Here is a 20,098-nt window from a genome sequence, read left to right on the forward strand (position 1 = left end):
GCATAGTATTTATAATTACTCTACTTTTGTTAAGCTACATTAATATAGAATCTCAATTCACTTTGATTTGACTAAATTTAAATGAAATTTTTTTCTAAACATGAAACCAATGAATATACAATTGTAATATCTAGGACAATTATTTATTTATTTTAATGTCATTACTTTTAAATGAATTGCACGAGATTAATTATACCTTTAAGCAATATATGTTGTTACTTTTACGAAGGGTTGGTACAAGTTTCACCATTAGATTTAACGTTACTATCATTTTTGCATTTTTTTTTAAAAATTACAAGTACTAGCTTTATTTTTATTATTTTTTTGTGGTAAAATACAATCAATACTCCTGAAATTTGGGCTAATATCAATTAAGACTAAAAGTTTTCAAAACTATCTTAATTTGATAAGGTGGCCTAATTAATTTTTTCCTTTTTCTTTTTTAAAAATTTGGCCCAATTAAAAAGTTTGGGCTACATGTTTGGGCCTTGTAGTTTGGACTTTGTAGTTTGGCCTATGAACCATGATGAGAGAAGCAGGTAAAGCGACATCGCTTCATCTCATCAGGAATCAGCGTAGCTGTGCAGAAAAGAACAAAAGTTCAGAGAGAGAGAGAGAGAGAGAGAGAAGAGAGAGATGTCTCTAGTAGACTACGCTTCTTCATCAGACGACGACGTATCTGCAGCAGAAGAAGAAGAAGAAGAACACCAACAAAAAGAACACGAAGAAGAAGACGAACCTCAACAACTCCCAAACCCCAATCCTCACAACCAGTAATTTCTCCTATATTTTTATATCGTTTTCTTTACATTACAAAACCCCTAAATTAATTCGTATTTTTAGGGTTCTATATTTTCATAAATTTCCCATTTTTATTATTTATGGATTGTTTCCCATTTTTCACTTATTTTTGGAGCTGTTTGTTTGCTGAGAAAATGTCAGAAAAGTGAAAGAAAGTTTTTTTTTGGGTTGAGAAACAATGTTGGGTGCTTTTACTTTGCTATAATTTATTGCAGCTTGGGCCTTTTTGGTTTCTGGGTTGTGGTTAGATTTTTATTCTGGTTAATGTGGAGGGAAGAACAAGTAGGTAAAAACTGAAAACACTAAAATAGTAACTTGGTTTATGGGTTTTTATTAAGTGGGGTGTGTTTGTTTCTTGTGTTTTAACTGATGAATTAGTAAGGCTCAAGTATTGCATTTAGCTCTTCATGAAATTATTCTGATACTGAAGTGAGCAGAGTCCATAGCATTTTGGCTTTAGTCATTGTTTCTAAAGCAGCTTAAGTTAAAGGAAATTAATTTGCCTTATATATATGTGTGTCAGTGTGTGAATATATATATATTGGAGGTAGAATTATAGTTAACACAACACTAATTGAATTAGTAAAAAAGGACATGTTAGTTAAAGAGGTGACTGACAGTATGAATTTGGATAATATAGAATGGTGGAGAAGAATACATATTATTGAGGAACCATGGCGTCAGCGTTATAGACTTATAGTTTTGGGACTAAGGCTTTTGGGTCTTGTCAGAGGCTTCACTTTTTCTTTTTCCTTCTTCTTCTTCTTCTTCTTCTTCTTCTTCAAGTGTAAATGTTTTGCACCAAGTTGGTGTCTGTTAATGAATTTCCTTGATAGACTTGTAGTATTCCTACTCAGTTTTTATGATATTAAGCTGAATGTTCAGACATTTCTCATGGTGGGGTATTCACTGTTCTGGGGTTTAACCTGTTCCAATAATTTTCTGAATGTAGGATTTCTGGGTCTTCATCAAATCTGCAACCAGAAAGTACTGTGCATTCATCAGAGCCTTCTATTGAGAGACTTCCTGATGCTTCCTTTCTCTTGAATTCACCTGCTTCATTGTCAAATCTGATGAGCAGTAGTGACCACTCTTCTCGAGTTGCTGCTGCTATGGCTGAAAATGCATCCCGCAAGAGGGACTCAAATGGGTTGGCTTCCTCTCTTCCCCGCAATAAAGTTCCTAGAGGGACCTTGCCTCATTCAAGGAATGTTCCAGATACTGTTGGTGGCGTTCTAGTTCCACCTCAGCTTAGTGGAAGGTCAGTTTTTATACTTTGACATATCCATCATTGATCTTGCTGCTAAGTTATTTGCCTCTCTCTAAACACATGTACACTCGTGTGTTTATGTTTGTTTGTTTGTTTGCTTGCTTGCTCTTCTCATATGAAGTTTAATGATTAAATGAAATGGGTTCTGAATGTAGATGGATCTATATTGAATTGTGAAATGGCGTGCACGTCTGGAAGTGTTGATTACTGCTGATGACACTAATTTCGACTTTAATGAAATATTATGATGCAGTCTGCTTACCTCATTAATTGCTCAGTCTAACTTCTAAATTGCAGTTCCAGTGTGTGTTTGTGTGTGTGTATTATAAGTGGGCTCTTGTTTTGGGTAGAATTGAAACTACTATTTTTCTCTTTGTTAATTGTTAGTATCGCAGTTCTAAAATTCAATTTCATTTCAAATCAATTATTGGAAAATGTTAACTGTGTGAGTTCTGTTACCTGTTCAAAGTTCAGACTCTTCTGCTTTCAGGGTTTGAGCTGAGAGACCCTTGCTTTATATTTTACGAATTTTCCCTTTTGGAGTCAGTTATTAGAGTGATATCCTCGTTTGATCTTTTTCATAGCTGAGCTAATTACTGTGGTAATTTTTCTAGTTGGAAGTTTGTTTATTCGTTTCCAATGGGTTGAATTCTCTCCAATTCTAAGATTTCCATCTGGTATTAGTTCTCTGTTAGAATCAAGGCAAAATAAAGTTATGCAACAGCATATGTTTGTCTATTCGTTAATGGTTCAACTGGACTAGTTATTTTAAGAGAGAAAATCAATCTCACACGGGAACCAGATCAAGGCAAGCCAACATGTAAAATTGTTGCTCTGAAACATGAGTTGCAACCTCAAATTAATTTGTAGACCTAACTCGCTTAGAAACATGTTTGTTATAGAAATATTAAACATGGGGAGGTGATCTTTCAAGGTCAAACTCATTGAAATATGTAACATGCTCGTACTTTCAAGTGTCAATGGCATGTTGTTGTTGATAACTACTTTTTCACACCCATCGTAGGTAGGAATGGATGTGCTCTGATAATCTTAAGGCACTGTTGTGAGAACTTAGGTTTGCAAGTTAAATAAGAAAGTAGATCTTCGTTTCTTTGTGTAATTGGATTAGTTAGGTTTGTATCAGCACTGGTACTGCTGGGTTTCAAATGGTAAGGTTTTGTGAAAAAGAATTCCCACTAATTAGGCAGAGAATAGTGGCGTTCTTGAAAGGTAGCTTGTAGAAGAAAACCTTCTAAGCCTAATGCCAACTGTTTAGTGCTGTCTCTGTTGATTAAGTATGACACTGGATTTTTGAGATTCTCACCAAAACGGTAGTGTTTGAACCAGTGGTGTTCACATAATGATGGCTCTGTTTCTGTATACAAATCATCTATTGTGAGCAAATCCCTCAGGAAAGATCTGGCTGGTGTGTAGAAGGACCAAGGGATTTACATCCATGTATGATAGCAAATCGACACAGATGCAACAACTGGCTCCATCCAACTCCTTATTTGAAGCTGTGGGTTGTCTTTCCACCTTAACTCATTGCTTGGTTAGACTAGATACCATTGTCCAGTGAGGATAATATGTAGATATTATTTTTTGATCAGTAGGATAATAAGTTGATATTCAATTTACATATTTTAAGCCTTTCAGTGTCTATGGGCTTTATAATTTAGGGGTGGGGTGGTGGTGGTGGTGTAGTCTTGTAGAATCTAAATTTGACTCGTTTCATCACAAAGATATAGATGGGTTCACTGGATCTTAATTAAATATTTTTTTTAAATCTTGTTATATTAAAAGATAAATCTGATTTGTGTGTTTTAAATGTATTATAGATAAATGCTTGGAGCTAAGCCAGGGCTTGCACACTTGGCTAGGGATCATGCCTCATGAAGTGTGGTTCACTAGTTTGACTCTCCCCTTCCCTCTCCTTTTGGGGAAAAACATGCTTTTACAGACACAAACATGTAGATACATGCTTTGCAGTAATATACTAAGACTGAGATTTTTTTTGTATTTTTTGGTTCCAGTAATTATATCCATAGACAATGCCTTCAAAATTTTGTTTAAGGATTCATTTCTGGTTTGTTGTTTGAAGGGTCCTGAATTTGGTATGGATTTGTACTAGTATTTTGCAATATCATTTGGTACTGAAGCTTAAAATAGGTCAAAGTCATTCATTTTAATCAAGAAAAGCCATTGCTGATGATTTAGTTTGATTTTTCCAGGAGCAATGTTGTTACAGAAGATATAGGGAAGCTTTTTGTCAGAAAGCATGCTGAACCCTCTTCTAACTAATGGATCTTTAAATTGCTGATAGTTGACACTGTTGTAGGGATAATGCCACTTGTAAACATTTGGATTTCTTTGTAGAATGTAATACTTTATAAAATTGTGTTTATATCCTGGGTTGTCTTTAGCTCTTACTTGATGAACTGTTGCAGCAAGTTTTTATGACATCAACTAATTGATGAAAGTTATCGGTTGAACTCACGAGTAGAAATTTCAGTCATTGCTGCTAAAGACGGAGACATCTTGATGCACCGGATGAACTGTTGCAAATGGTTCTAGTGACATGACAGCAACTAATAGTTGAGTTATTATTGATCTCATGTATAGAAATTCACTTGCTGATGAGCTACTGCTCCATGGAAAATGGATTTATCCTCAACGAAGTGAGTCCAAAGTTCTCATTTCTTCTCTTTCCTTGCCTTCCAAGGAAAAAGGTTCACACATTCTTCTCATTCCCAACTTTGAGCATGAATTGAGAGCCAACTTGATTGAGAGAAGCAATCCATATGAATGGCAAGTTGGGTTCCCAAATCTCTTGAACTTGCAAACCAAGCACATTCTATTGCTAAATCGGTTCAAGACAGCAACTTTCTTTGTCTGTTTTCTTTTTGCTCATTGCGGGTCCAAGATAAGCATTGGACTGTCTTAAAGGAAGTTCTGTAGAGCCAAGCACTTATGTGATCTCTTTTAACCTTGGGACGTAAATGTGGTGCGGTCGAATCAATTTGTGGTAACTTCTGCCGCAGCAAATTTTAGAAATGAGTTGAAGAAATCACTAAAATATAACAAGCCACAGGCTGTGGTGCTATCAATGGGAAAGTACGTACAGGTAGCTAAGTCAAATAAGGCACAGCCAACACCACCATTGTTGATGATGCTATATGTCATCAATTACAAAAAAATAATTTAAACCTTTATCTAAGAGATTGTTGAAAGTCACCAATCGCATTTATTGCTACATCAATTTGTAAAACACTTTGTAATAATTTTAGCATTTTATTTTTAGGATTAAATGCTACACACCATGGATGGGCACATGGAGCTAGGTGGGATATTTGAATTGGGGAAGTAAATGCACATGGAATGTGTGCTAGTGCAACTAATAAACAATAATTTAATTAACCAATAATTAATTAAGGGAAGCATCTAATAAACAATAATTAATAATTTAATTATTCAATATATTATAAAAGACAAGCAAATTAAATTATGTTAGGCTAAACAAAAATTAATAATTTTATAATTAATGAAACAACAATATAACAAATTATTAAATTGTGTAATTTATGCTTTTTTAAGGAACACCCTGAGAAAAATTCTTGGAGCCATTATTGCTTCACAAACGTCCATCTTAGTCTTTCATGCCAGCTCTGGACCTGTAGGGAGTGGTTCATAACCATCATGATGCTCAACAATGAGCTTGCTCTCTCGAACAGGAATACACTTTAGGACAACAGCGATAATTAAACTTGCAGCTCCAATTAAGATGCTGGCTAACCACAATTCCCAGCTAAGTGGCACAGTATCTGCAAAAGTGCCTAAAAATTCGACTATTATGAATTGGAATGCTACTGTGGAGATAATGACAATCAAAAAAATCCAACTGTCAAAGATGCCACGGAAAACATTTATCTTCTCCATGTCGCGGCTGTTTATCTCATTGAATACCTAAAATATAGGAAAGAAAAGCAACATAAGTCATTGTTTAATCGGTACTAAAAATGGAAAAGTGAATGTTTTATGGTTCTGGCTATAGTAAGATGGAATGTTTTATTGTAATGCATCCTTGGCTTGTTGGTATTGAATCTGATAGCACATCTGAAGGCTACAGAGAGATTCACATAACAAAATGCAACAAGTCTAGGAATTAGCAATTCTATGATGGGTTTCTTAAGCTGAATGAGCTATCAGCATCCGAAAACTATGAAGACAAGCTAAAGGCAAACTAAAACTAGCTTCAACAGAATTTTGAAAACAAGATGTGTTAACCAATATAAAACACAAAAATGGGATAACATGTGCTGTAGATAGTGCAAATGTGCAATGCATGTGCTTCAATGGAAAATAGAGGTAAAGGCTGCTTCCATACTTGGCAAAACACAAAGGAGTTGAATATGAATGTTTTGAGAATGGAATCAGCATCTGGGTCAGTGAGCTTTAGAAGCTGCTTCCCTTTAAGTTGAAAAATCAGAAGGACAAGAATTTGAAAGATGCTCTGTCCGACAATATTCCTCCACATGATCCTGGTGATGAATTTTACATCCCTCCCAACTGGGGGTCTTTTCATCAACCCCTCATGTGGGGGTTCTGTAGCCAGCGCCAAGGCGCCAAGAGTGTCCATGATTAAGTTTACCCAAAGCATTTGTACGGTTGTGAGAGGAGGGGAGCCTGAAATTTATTTCAAAATATTTATTAGCCATATGCATTGAATGAAGACATAGAGTAACCAACAGAAAAGTAGAAGTTGAATGTCTAAAAGCTTAGCACCATAGGACTCACCTGAAACGCATGCACAGATGAAGTTGAGCATGAGAGCAACAACATTAACTGTTAACTGGAATTGTACAAACTTTTGAATGTTAATATAAACTGAACGACCCCATCTTGCGACATTCACTATAGTGGAAAAGTTATCATCCATTACAATAACATCTGCATTTTCTTTTGCTACCTGCAAGAATGCAATATAAGCAGAAGATGCTTAGCTAACAATAATAGATAGAAACTGATATGGTAATATAGAGTATGTATATTTGCTTATATGATTTGTAGTAAGTGTTGAAAATGAAAAATCCTCCTTATAGACTTTGACAGATTCCTCAGCCAATAAAAGTTCCATACTTCGATGTTACTTGTCTATTCAATCAATAATCTTAGACTCAATCACATCTTTTGAAAGTAAGATAACAAAACATTTGCTAGAACAATTTAACATTCAAGGCCACCTATCAGCGATCACAGAACATTTTCATTGGAACAAACAACCAAACTAAGGTAACTGATCTAAGTAACATACGAAACAAATGTTGCATATGATAAAATCAGGTCTCTAACGAACCTCTGTTCCTGCTATACCCATAGCAAGTCCAATGTCAGCCTCATGCAATGCAGGAGCATCATTGGTCCCATCACCTGTCACTGCCACAACTTCTTTAGTCACATTCCTCAAATGGGTTACTAGGGTGTGCTTATCCAAAGGCAGTGATCGTGCCATTACCTACACAAATAATATAAGCAATTATAGAAACTGAGGCATTGCCTACACGCATAATATAAGCAATCATAGAAATTTCTGCCACTTGAGAGTTCAAGAAAAGTTCATTAATCAACTATAAAACCTGCAGTTTGGGGATTATCTCCTCCATCTCCTGTGGGCTCTTATCGCGGAAATCTGGCCCTTCTATTGCTATACCATCTTCTGTCAGGATACCACATTCCTTAGCAATGGCTTTAGCTGTATTAATATTATCACCAGTGACCATCCTCACGGTAATCCCAGCAGCTAAACAAGTCTTAACCGCTTCCCTTACCCCAGGACGCACAGGATCCTTAATTCCAATAACAGATATTAATGTATAACCATCTTCAGGTATGCTATCTGCACTAGAAGTGCCTTTTATATCCTTGAAGGCCAAGCAAAGAGTTCTTAGAGCGTCACAAGCGAAATTATTTATGACATCTGTGATGTCCTTTCTCTGTTCTTCAGACAGCGGGATGGCTTCCCCATCAGCATTAACAATCTTGTCACACATTTTTAAAATTATTTCTGATGCACCTTTGCAGAATGCTTGAAATCCACCACTTCCAGGAAAAGCCACAAGCACAGACATCCTCTTTTTATTTGAATTGAAAGGCTCAACTTTCACTATGTTATCCTCTTCACGATAAGCATTAAAATCACCTCCAAGAAGCATGCCTAACTCCATTAGTGCAGTCTCGGTTGGAGTACCTATGATGTTTTTCTTTAAGTCCTTCCCTTTGACAACCTCTGAGCTAGTATTCTGAAATATCGACTGCAGAAGGAGGTTAAGAACTTTTTCTGAGAGTGAAATATTCAGTACATCCTCATTTTCTCTACTATTTATCTCAGTAGTTTTTTGGCATATCCAAATTTTATTCACCACCATATGATTTGTTGTCAATGTTCCTGTTTTATCCGTGCAAATACAATTCACAGAACCCATTGTCTCACATGCAGAGAGATGCCTCACAAGTGCCTTATCACTCATTAGTTTTTTCATAGCAAAGGCAAGACTTAGTGTCACTGCCAGTGGTAGTCCCTCTGGCACTGCAACAACTAGTATAGTCACAGCAATAGCAAAGTAATTTAAAAGCTTCAGTGCATCACTACCCGACCACACTGTGATCCTATTTTGAAGTGCCTTAACCACTAAAAACCTTCCAGTCAGAACTAAAAATGTTAGCACAGCAAAAGCCAAACCTATCTTCCCAATAATGGTTGCAACTCCATTAAGCTTCACCTGCAGTGGTGTCTCATCATCTCCCCCTTCACATAGAGTAACCATCAATCTTCCCCATTCTGTTCTCATACCAACTGATGCCACTAGCATTTTACCAGACCCATCTTGCACTTTGGTACCTGCCAGAAGAAAAGGCGTTTCTTGGGTTACATTCACTGCCTCACTCTCGCCTGACAAACTAGATTCATCCACTGATAAGCTGTGGCCCGAAATGAAAACACCATCTGCAGGAACTTGATCTCCAATAGATAAATGAACAACATCACCAGCCACCAAATCATGGATTGAAACCTTCTGTCTACATCCGTCTCTGGTGACTTGAACAATTATGTTTTTCTTTTCCTTATCCAAGTCCCTAAATTGTAAAGACTGCCTGTAGTCACTCATTGCAGTGACAAGCACTACTAAGAATATACAAAGTAATATTCCTACCCCATCATACATACCCTTTGGCCAACCTTCAGTCGGAATTCCAACACCTATAGAAATCACGGCACAAACCATGAGAATAACTAGAGTTAAGTCATGTAGTGCATCCCAGACAAACATCCAGAAACTCTTAGAAGGTTTTTCAACATATCTGTTTAAACCATATATATTTTGCCTGAGAGGTATGTCACTTGAAACAACACCATCCTTTAAAGACACAGAGAGCTCTCTTGCTAATCCTTCAAGTCCTCCATGACTTCCCAAACCTTTGCTATCATGGGTTCGAACAATGGATGCTAGTTCATCAGGTTCAATGCCAAAACCAGCATCCCTGACCTCATTGGAGAGCTTGTAATGAGTTTTCTTATCTGCATGAGGCAAAAACATATATATAGTTGAGAAATGATATAGAATTTTGGATGAATTAGATGTTACAATACTACAGTGCATTTAATACCATCTATAGTGCCAACGAACTGCAGTGCTGCCTTGTTCACATATACAGCTACTCGTATCTTTTCCTGGCCACAAGTAGTATAAGAGAGAATGAGAGCATGACAAGTCTCTAGCAAAGGAATGTAATTTATGCAGCATTTGGTATTGTACATAAAATTTAAGCTACATGATGCATGCGGTTGAGAATATGTATTGGAAACTGTCATAGCGACTCTGTTTGTAATTAACATAGTTCCACACCCTTATCCTGATTATCAAAATTATTCTCTAGCTTCTGCTAATATCAACATAAGCACGATGAGATTAGCAATGTCCACGTGCATGTATATAAAGTTATAAACAAGGCATAGTATGTTTGGTACTTGGATTACTGATTTGACATGGTTTTCTTCCATTTAAAGTATTTATAGACTTATTCTAGGTTTTCAAAAACAATGGAGCACAACTATGGGAGATTTTTTACCAATTTAAAGTTGGTTTTATTTCTCCTGCTGGAAATATCAAAACGTAAGGCTAGTCTTAGTTACGTTTTGCGAAAAATACTTCTAGACTATGGTCCTCTGCACTAATCCTATAAGCTTGCCCAAGACCCAGTCATTAATTTACCTGTTCTTATTTTCTGGTGAGTTAAATAAAAGGTTATAAAACCTGCCGCTTCTTTTCTCAAATTTCTTGTAAAAAAAAAAAGTCATAGCCAGTGTACAAAACTCTCACTTTTTTGGGGTTTAGGAGAGGTCATTGTAAGCAATCTTACCCCCAATTTATTAGATAAGCTGATTCTTGAGCTCAAACCCGCAACCTGTCGCTTTTGATGGAAGGCACTTGCCATCGCATCAAAGCTCAACCTCTTGTATTAGAAGTAAAATAGAAGTCCCTCAATCTATGGGCTTAGCTAAGTACAACAGGAACCAAAAATGAAACAACAAAAAAGTTCAAGCATTCAATGTTATACTAGTGCTTTGTTTAGTTAGGTTCCTGTATTCAATGTTGTTATGTACACAAAGTTGGTTTGTTAGGTTTGAGCAGAGTCAAGCACTATTCCAACACACATTTTGGCAGCTAGCTTTCCACAGAAGAATACATGACATCTGCCATGCAGCACTCACAGTAACTTATAACATTTCCACAAACCCGAAAAATACTTCATAGAAAGTTTTGGGACTACTAACAATAATGATATTTATCACCAACACTACAGTTATCCATTATATATTTGTCTGCCTTATGATATAAACAAATTTTCCCAAATAGCTAATAACCCTGTGCTGATTGAGAATGATCCTAGTCAATCTCCGTAATTCAATTCATAATTGTCAAAGAAATTCAAGAAAATGGGATGTCGGTCAGAAGAGGAAAGAATTTTCAGCCACAAGCATAGATGAAGTCGTGGGTAGGAAAGCATGGGAGAAAATGGCCCCAAATACTGTAAAAGTTTTGAGTGGGTCTAACACTAGGTAAGATCTCTGCAAATTAAGACAAAACAACACATTGCATGTGGTATTGACCAACTTTATCACCATTGGATTCACCTTACATTTTTATATATTTCAAGTACCAAACAGTTAAAAACTTTGAACATACACTAAAGCATCAAGTTTCATTTGTCATTCAACATTGCCTGCCCAATGAGCAGCCCTGACCAATTCATGCATGTGAATGTGATGACGTTACTAGGCAAGTTCTATGTTTGTTTATTTAATAATCATATAAAGAATCAAGAGATAATGTTTTTAAAGCAAAACGTGACAACTTGAAGACCAAGACATTTAGGGTCCGTTTGGATAGAATTTATTGTTGAAAATTGAAAACTGAAAACACTGTAGCAAAATAATTTTAAAATGTGTGAATAGTACCGCAGGACCCATTTTTAATGAAAAAGTGACTAAAAAGTGAAATTTGTGGGTTTGTGAACAGTGCACGGATGCACTGTTCACGGAAGACTTGGTCAACATCTGCGGCTGAAAAAAAAAAAAAAAAAAAAAAGACTGAAACGCAAAACGCAAAACGCAGCTCCCTTTTCAGTTGAATCCAAACACATTCTTAGATCCGTAAATTCCTTTTTATAGATCCAATCTATTATTCTAATGTACAGTTGTGTAATTCAATTTCCGATTGAGCAATATCAAAAATACCATAAAATTATGGTCAAGTACCTGGTTTTTTGGATCACGGTATTGGTTTCTCAATTGGGATTTGTCTGACACGTTATATACTTGACTCTAAGCCAACTATACGCAGTTAAGTATAACCACTAACCAGGACATTCCCTCTGTATTTCTAAATTGACAAAGTGTAGAAAAATGCAAAAGCTTGGTTATCAATTCCAAGTATGTAGGATCTATTCCATCTTGGGTATCATTCTATCCTGAGAGAGATTAAAAAAAAAAGGTGTCCCTATCTAGTATATTATAGTTATTACTTGCTTAATTAAGCTAGCAATTTCCAATTACCAGTCAACTTTAGGAAATTGGTAAACAAATTGGCTAAAGTTGAATGAATTCCATCACCATCAGATTGCTTAAAAGTTAAAAGTATAGGACGAATAATAAATTTGAAACTACGATTTCTTTTACTTGTAAGATGAATATCTCCAGAAGCAATGAGTTCCATTCCTTTGAGAACAAGCAACTACTTTTTTATCATGCCGTGTACCAATTTAAGAGGGAAGTCATTTTTGGCAAGCAAACGCTTTTTATTTTTTTTAAAATTAAGTCATCCTCATATTTAAACAAATAAAAGTAAAAAAGTTCACATTCACATTAACAATGTCAACCTTTCTAGTTAAAACTTTACACCAAATGAAACTTTGAATGATTTGAGCAGCCAATGAGCCAAATGATGAGAAACCAAAAACAAAGACTCCTACTTCAAAAAACAGGAATGAAAACGCGTGATCTTGGTAAAGAACACGAATAGTGATGGTATGAAAGTTCTCTAAGAACTCTTAAGAACATGAATATACCAATGGCGGCACCTATAAAATTTGAAGACAAAGACATGGTGACAATGTTCTTACATAACCCATTTGTTTGACCCAGCCGCCAGAGCATCTGAATAGGAATTGTGTACAAAAATCGTACAATCACACATACTTTTTGAGATATTATGGACATGCACGTGATGTGGGAAAAAACTTGTTAAATGCACTGAAATCGTGGCAGAAGTAGTCATTTCAAACTTGAAAACATAGCTTAGAGTCACGATTTTAGTGCGTTTACACAATTGTATGGATGCATACAAGTGTGTAATAGACATTGTCTATTATGATAATGTATTACATATTTTTTTTCTCATTGAAACGCGAATTTCAAGTGCAATGAACCCTCTTCACGTGAGAAGATGAATTAGTGTGTGTTTGGATACAAATAAAAAATAAAAAATATTTTACTATCAACTTATTTTTACTATTATTTATAAACCCACTGTGTACTTTTTGGTACTATTTATGGATCTCGCTGTACTTTTTTAACTAACTTTTATTTTTATTTTTATTTATCATACCTTCAACAATAAATTTTCAGTTTCAGCAAAATAAAAACCCAAACAAACCCTTAATATATAATATACTAGGTACAGTAAATTATTTCCCATTACTAGGTAATGGGAATTGTACTCTATCATTATTCCTTGTGAGTATATTGAATGACTTTTCTCAAATTTCTTTTGACTTTTTATCTATACCAATCAATGAGGCATTAAGTCTCGTGCAGTTTTGTCAAACGTATTTGATCAAACAATGAACAACAACTCTTCACCCTCCAACGAATGGTATGAGCACATCACCATCCAAGAAACTAAGCTGAAATTGCACAAAATCCTTATTTTTCTGTGTTGATTTGAATGGCATTGGTAACCTAAATATCTATGGCCGTAAAATGAAACACGAATCAGACAATCATTAACATGAAAACTGTACGATCAACTTCTTCAAATGCAAACAGAAATCCACCAAAATCCCTTTTTTGATCTGGGAAAATGGTAGTGCAAAAAGTAACACTTTCCGCATCTTAAAATCTTTTCATCATTAATCAAAATCCGGTACTCAAAAGTCAAAAGTTTATAACCCCTCACCCATGTCACTACTGTACCATTGCACCCATATTCACCTCTGTCAAAAGACTCAAAACTAAGAACCAAAAACCAGACAAACCATAAAAATCCTTAACCTCGTATTTCCTCTCAAACAATCAAACAGAAAGTAACGAACAAACAAACGTTCATGAGGCCGCTCAATATATTCTATTGAACATTTATTATAAAACTTTCACGTTTGAATTACATTCATACTAGGTATAATTTAAACGCAATTCTATATTTGAACACTTTTGCTCATTTATCTCGAACAAAACCATTCATTTTCGTTATCAAGGGAATGAAATCTACAGTTTATGATATGAACACGGTTTCTCATAAAGCTGGAACATAATGATCGATTGTGAATATATATATAGAAAAAAGCAATGAAACCTGTAGTTTTCTTCGTTTTCTTTCGGCTTCTGCGCGTTTGGCGAGATCAGCCACCATGCGAAACCTGCGGCGAGGGTTCTTGACCATGGATACGGCGGATCTCCATCTCCTAAGGGCCTCATCGGAAGAGTTCTTCGATTCAACATCAAAGTTTTCCCTCAGATACTTCTCCATATATATATATATATTGTTTTCAACGCTTCAATGAACCTGACAGTGACAACAAAAGGGTTACATAAGAAAATGTTATGGAGAGACGTAGGGTTAGGACTTAGGACTTCTTTGAAGATTAAGAAGGAAAGGTTCACAACCATGGCGAAATCTGCGGGAATGGAAGAGAGAGTCAGAGAGATGCAACAAACTGAAGACAAATATATACTTTTTCAAAGATACAATGGGTTGCCCACTGAATCAATACTATATATATCAGGGTCAAACTAGGAATATTATTTTTTTAGGAAATTTCAACCTATAGCGGACGATAATTAAATTTCAGATCTCTTAGATCTCGTTTGGGAAGAGAAAATCGAATGGAATGGAAATGAATAAAAAGAACAATTTTAGAATATTCTTCCCTTCTCTTGTTTAGGAATTTTAATGGAGGGAATGGAAACTTCATTCTCTTATTTGAGAATTTAAGTGGGAGGGAATGGAATGGGTAGGAGGGAACACTCATTCCTCTCTATTCATTTAAAACCTCAAATTTTCATTCCCCCCGAAGTTGGGAGGAATGAGAGGGAATGAAATTAGATTTAATGAATTTTTTATTAAAACTCTCAAAATATCTCTATATATTCAACCATTTATTTTAAAATAAATGTCTAATAGTAATATTGTCATAAAATTATTTCATTACATTCCCTCCATGTTACTCCCTAAACAAGATTACTTACATTCCATTCATTTTCATTCTTTTCCATTCTTTTCCATTCCTTTATTTTAAAACATCCAATCAATGCTACTTAATTTCATTCCATTCCATTTTTTCTCATTCATTTTCCTTGGTTAAATACATTTCATTCCCTTATGAACTCCCAAACAAAGCCTTATTCAACTATAAGAGACTTTACTAGTTGAGCTAACTGGAATCCACCAAACTAGGAATTTTTTATTGGTACTTTCAAGTTTTAAATTCATTCCTTTCTAAAAATAAATAATAAAAAAAAGTAAAAAAAGTTTGAAATTCATTTTCTCTTTATAGAAAAAAAAAATTGTTTGCTTTTGATATTTTCAAAAATAAATAAATAAAAAGAAGAAAGAATCGAAGAACGATCCAATTTTTATGTGCCTATTTGTTCGGACGCGATATTCACTATGTATTAACGCTCTGTTTGTTTCAACAATTATGTTTTCTAGAAAATGAGTTATTTTCTAAAAAACATTTTCTATAAAATTATCTCATTTTCTAATGTTTGGTAGCAACTTTAAATGAGTTGAAAAATAACCTCCTAATTTCCCTTATTTAGCTTGCTGTGAGATAGAGTTGTTTTCCAAAAAAATTTAATGAAAAACAATCTCCAAAAATAAGTCATACTTTTTATGCTGACCAAAAATAGTTTTTCTTTGTCTCATCTTTTTTTATACTACCAAACACTGAAAAACAAAAAAAAACTATCTTTACACAAAGTTTTCCATTGAAACAAACAGAGCGTAAGATTAAGGGAATTTACATTTAACAATTGCACCAGATCTCAATCTATTCACTATCTACTATTCTATTTTAATTGGTCAATTTTTTCATGCATATCCAAAAGACAAACCGGTTATTCAAATGTATGTATATATATATATATATATATATATATATATATATATATATATATATATATATATATATATATATATATATTTTAGGAAAATGTGTAATTTTCTTTTTTGATAGGGTGCAATGTTATTGATACAAAAGATATAAAAACTTTAACCATAAAAATGTGATCGGTGAAATATCATTTTTATATTGTCTCAACAATTATAAAAAATATTTTTTTTAATAGAAACATTATGAAAAAGATTGTAAATGTATAAACTTATGAAATTATGAGTGTATACAATATACATTTTTTTTTAAATGTCCTTAAATTCTTTACTTTATAAAGACATCATACTTGAGTTCTTCTACTAAAAAAAAAAAATTTCTCAAATTTTTTAGTTTTTCATAATAAATTGCAATGTCAGCCTACGATATGTCAAAAAAATATACTCATACCCATTGTAACTCACTATAACTCATAATAAGGGTACTTTAAAATGCTGAGAGATTTTGTTTCACTTTTAGACTCTGTCAACATGCATACATGATGAGGATTAAATCTTCATTAGCAAGATCCCTTGGCGGATTGTGTATTCTGTATATTAAATGCCCTTAAATTCTCCCATTTACAAACATATCATATACATAATGTTGTTTGAATTCTCATGAACCTTGTACTCAATTGATATGTTTTGGTGTTTTCAACAGATATATCTAGAATTTAAATCTCCTTTTCAGTTGTAACTATTAAAATATATATATATATATATATATATTATATATATATATATATATATATATATATATATATATATTATGTAGTTGGTTTCAAAAAAAAAAAAAAATAATATGTAGTTTGAATCTTCACCACCTCTTGGGAGCTCAAGAGATGTTATTAGGTCATGGCCATTGATATTATTCGGGTTGGGAAAGGACAATTGACCACCATATTAGTGACAATAAGGAATTCACTAATATAATTAAAATTCAACCATAAAAAGTAGAGGTATATTGGTAATGGAAACGGCTGGGAAGGATTTTAGGTCTGGAAGGAAAAAAGACAAAAGGAAAATTTTTGAAGTTGAAAGCTTAAAGACTAGAACTAGTATGTGTTGGGTCAAAATTTAATATTGTGCTAATTAAGAAAATCAACTAATAATTTTAATCAATCACCCAAAAATATTATCAGCAAAATTATCAAGTCAAGATATCAGTCACAAGAACATATAAATATATGTGAAAAAATTCTTTTTCCTTGAATGTTAAATGCACTATTATAAAATTAATTACAATATCATCTATTGATGTCTTACTTGAAATCCATACCAAATACAATAATATATCTCTCTTTAAGACTATTCGGATTATTTCGTGAATTTTTTTTTTCTATTTTAACATCAAAATTTAGAGTATCCACATTGGTGGAGGCAAAAATTTACCTATTTAACACCTACAAAAATTACTTTATCTATTTTACCTCTTCACCTTACATTACACTCAACGGATCTATAATTTTGCTATTTGATTAAAATAATATAAATAACTCATTAAATATATATATATATATATATATATATATATATATATATATATATATATATATATATATATATATATATATCAACCACAAAAACCTTTCAGCCAGCCACATGTAGTTCCCCCACCACTCCACCAGCAACAACCTCCATGTGACAACCACAGCCCATGGCAGGAAAAAAAAAAATCAAACCACCACCAACACAACCGACGGAAACCACAACCACAACTACCAAACCACCACCAACACAACCACCAAATCGTCATTTTAACCATAATCCACATTCACAACCAAAGCCACAAAAAAAAAAAAAAAAAAAAAATCAAACACCACAAAACCCATGCAAAGAAGAACCCAAAACACCAACCAAAAAAAAAAAAAAAACATATCGGATCCACAAACCCAGAAATCCAAAAAACCCATGAACCCAAAATTCCTCCTGTCACCGATCATGGCGCCATCTTACTGCCGCCTTGACCGAGCATAGAGCTTCGATGGGTTGGTGGCTGGGCAAATCTGATGGTTATGCACTAGACAAATCTAATGGGTTGTCGGCAAGTGAAGGAAGAGAGGGAAAAAAATAAAAAAGGAGAGGGTGAGCTTCTATGTAAGATTTGGATTGGCTGCAGGAAGAGAGGAAAAACAAAAGTGGAGAGGTTGAAGACTAAACAGAGGGCGTACAGACAAAAAAAAAAAACATTATTTGATTGAGGAGGCAAATAAAATATCATTATTTCATTCCATGAGCTATGATGCACAGCTTACTTGTACATGTAGCAAAGAAACTATGTACTGTAGCAAAGAAGCCAACAAATAGAGCCTCACTCTTGCATTTAATAGTGCTAAAAATAGAAATATAGTTTTTTAGCACTACCAATGTTAATACTCTTACTTTTTCTATTTTACATACTCATTTTTCAAACATCTCAAATCAGATTATTTATTTTACACTACATTTCACAACTTTATATACATGTGAATGAATTTTGAGCTTAGTTAACTAAAATGAGATCATTTTTCTACTATATAAGGACTAAGGCAATTGCTCTAAGAATTTATATGAACTCACCTAAGATCTTGACTCATTTTGAAGAGTAATTCTTAGGTACTTCCGGATGCAGCAAATCCCCATGATGCAGCAATCAGAAAAACTTTCTCCAAGAGGAAACCCAAAATTAATCTTCTCTTGTATATGTCTTAGATAAAGAAAATCTGATTGTTTTTTTTTTTTTTCCTCTCAAACACCCTACTTTTTTTCCTTCTTCTCACTGATCACACTGCTATCTCTTCTCTTGTGTATGTTTTAGATAAAGAAAATCTGATTGTTTTTTTTACTCTCAAACACATGCACTACTTTTTTTTTCTTCTTTTCACTGATCACACTGCTATCTCCTCTCGTTTATATGCAAAACTCTTTGCTGCTAAACACGCCTAGTACTCTGGGAGGACACGGACTCATAATCATATCTCTTCTCGTTTATATGTAAAACCCTTTGCTGCTAAACACGCCTAGTACACGGACTCACAATCATAGGCACACTTGTCGGTCATGAAGAAAAAAAAAAAAAACAAAGACAAGCCCATATGTGGGCTTTGTTTTTTTTTTTTTTTTTAGATTTTCAACTTATGGCGTCCGCTCCTTATAATTGCTCTTTATTATCAGACCAAGACACCAATCAGTTTTTGGCTTAAGCGGAGATTGAACCCCAGATCTCTTATACAACCATCAGAGACTTTACCAGTTGAGCTGACTGGAACCCACGGGCTTTGTTTCTTTGTGGGCTTGATCATGCTGCTTGGTGAACCCAAAATGAATAAGATTGTAGTGCAATAGTATTAGAGGAAAGTTACTGAGAGCATCAAACATTTTGAAAACAATTTCACAATGATAGAAAAAGCCTATTTGTTTCTATAGCAATACAGCATTGCCTACTTGAAGTTCAACAGCATTTTGTTTTTTAGTAATGTAGCATCTCCTCTCCTCATATCAGGATTCAAAGGAAGATGGTTGAAGGAATAGAAATGGACTCAAATGCTGAACTGATCTGAATAAATGAGAAGGAATGCGTGGAAAATAAAAGGCACTAGTGTCTGATTTCTCAGATGAAAAAATTATCTTTAAGGGCACTTTTTTTTCTTTTTTCTTTTTTTTTTTTAATTTAGAAATACCATAAAATATCAACTTATGACATCCGCCCCATGATAATTTCTTTTTATTATCAGGTCAAGACACTAATTGGTTTTGATATAAAAAAGATTCAAACCCCAAATTTATAATTCGACAAAAAAAGATTTTATCAATTTAGCTAATGGTACGTCCTCACAGCATAACCCATAAAATGTGAGAGAGGCCATGCATAAACCCGTTTCACAAGATATTTCTCCCCTAAATGTTGCTTCTTACAGCACTAATCAATTGTGGTGTTAGCTCATTTTTAAAAGGGGCCTATGGAAGCGATTTTAAATGGACACTTACGTATCCTAAATGCACCCATATTAGTGGGCTTTCAAGTCCTCAGTTGAAGTATATTCCTTTCCTTCCTCCAAACAATTTTTTAGTAATGCGTTGTATTCATTAATAACCTGACTTTGGTCCCCTAAAATGAAAATCC

The 20,098-nt window shown here is 34.2% G+C and overlaps 2 protein-coding genes across 5 annotated transcripts; one reads left to right on the forward strand and one right to left on the reverse strand.

Annotated features, from left to right (window-relative positions):
* Positions 1-539: 539 nt before the first annotated feature.
* LOC142618071 (uncharacterized) lies at positions 540-4,480 on the forward strand. Of its 3 annotated transcripts, XM_075791038.1 has the most exons (4): positions 570-693; positions 724-773; positions 1,754-2,062; positions 4,303-4,480. In XM_075791038.1, the coding sequence occupies exons 1-4, from the start codon at positions 637-639 to the stop codon at positions 4,370-4,372; spliced, it is 486 nt and encodes a 161-aa protein (XP_075647153.1). In that variant the 5' UTR covers positions 570-636; the 3' UTR covers positions 4,373-4,480. The 3 variants fall into 3 exon arrangements, with proteins under 3 accessions (XP_075647152.1, XP_075647154.1, XP_075647153.1); XM_075791037.1 differs by having other exon boundaries at positions 540-773; XM_075791039.1 differs by lacking the exon at positions 4,303-4,480 and adding an exon at positions 3,910-4,214 and having other exon boundaries at positions 563-773.
* A 1,045-nt stretch (positions 4,481-5,525) lies between these two features.
* On the reverse strand, positions 5,526-18,858 carry LOC142617285 (calcium-transporting ATPase 4, plasma membrane-type-like). 2 transcript variants are annotated; one of them, XM_075790071.1, is made up of 8 exons: positions 18,556-18,858; positions 14,200-14,409; positions 9,734-9,797; positions 7,705-9,644; positions 7,425-7,583; positions 6,866-7,037; positions 6,456-6,754; positions 5,526-6,034 (listed from the first exon to the last, which is right to left on the reverse strand). In XM_075790071.1, exons 2-8 carry the CDS (start codon positions 14,371-14,373, stop codon positions 5,726-5,728), a joined length of 3,117 nt encoding a protein of 1,038 aa, XP_075646186.1. In that variant the 5' UTR covers positions 14,374-14,409; positions 18,556-18,858; the 3' UTR covers positions 5,526-5,725. The 2 variants fall into 2 exon arrangements, with proteins under 2 accessions (XP_075646186.1, XP_075646185.1); XM_075790070.1 differs by lacking the exon at positions 18,556-18,858 and having other exon boundaries at positions 14,200-14,562.
* Positions 18,859-20,098: the final 1,240 nt, after the last annotated feature.

The sequence above is a fragment of the Castanea sativa genome, chromosome 11 (genome assembly GCF_040712315.1).
Source record: "Castanea sativa cultivar Marrone di Chiusa Pesio chromosome 11, ASM4071231v1".
Taxonomy (NCBI): Eukaryota; Viridiplantae; Streptophyta; class Magnoliopsida; order Fagales; family Fagaceae; genus Castanea; species Castanea sativa.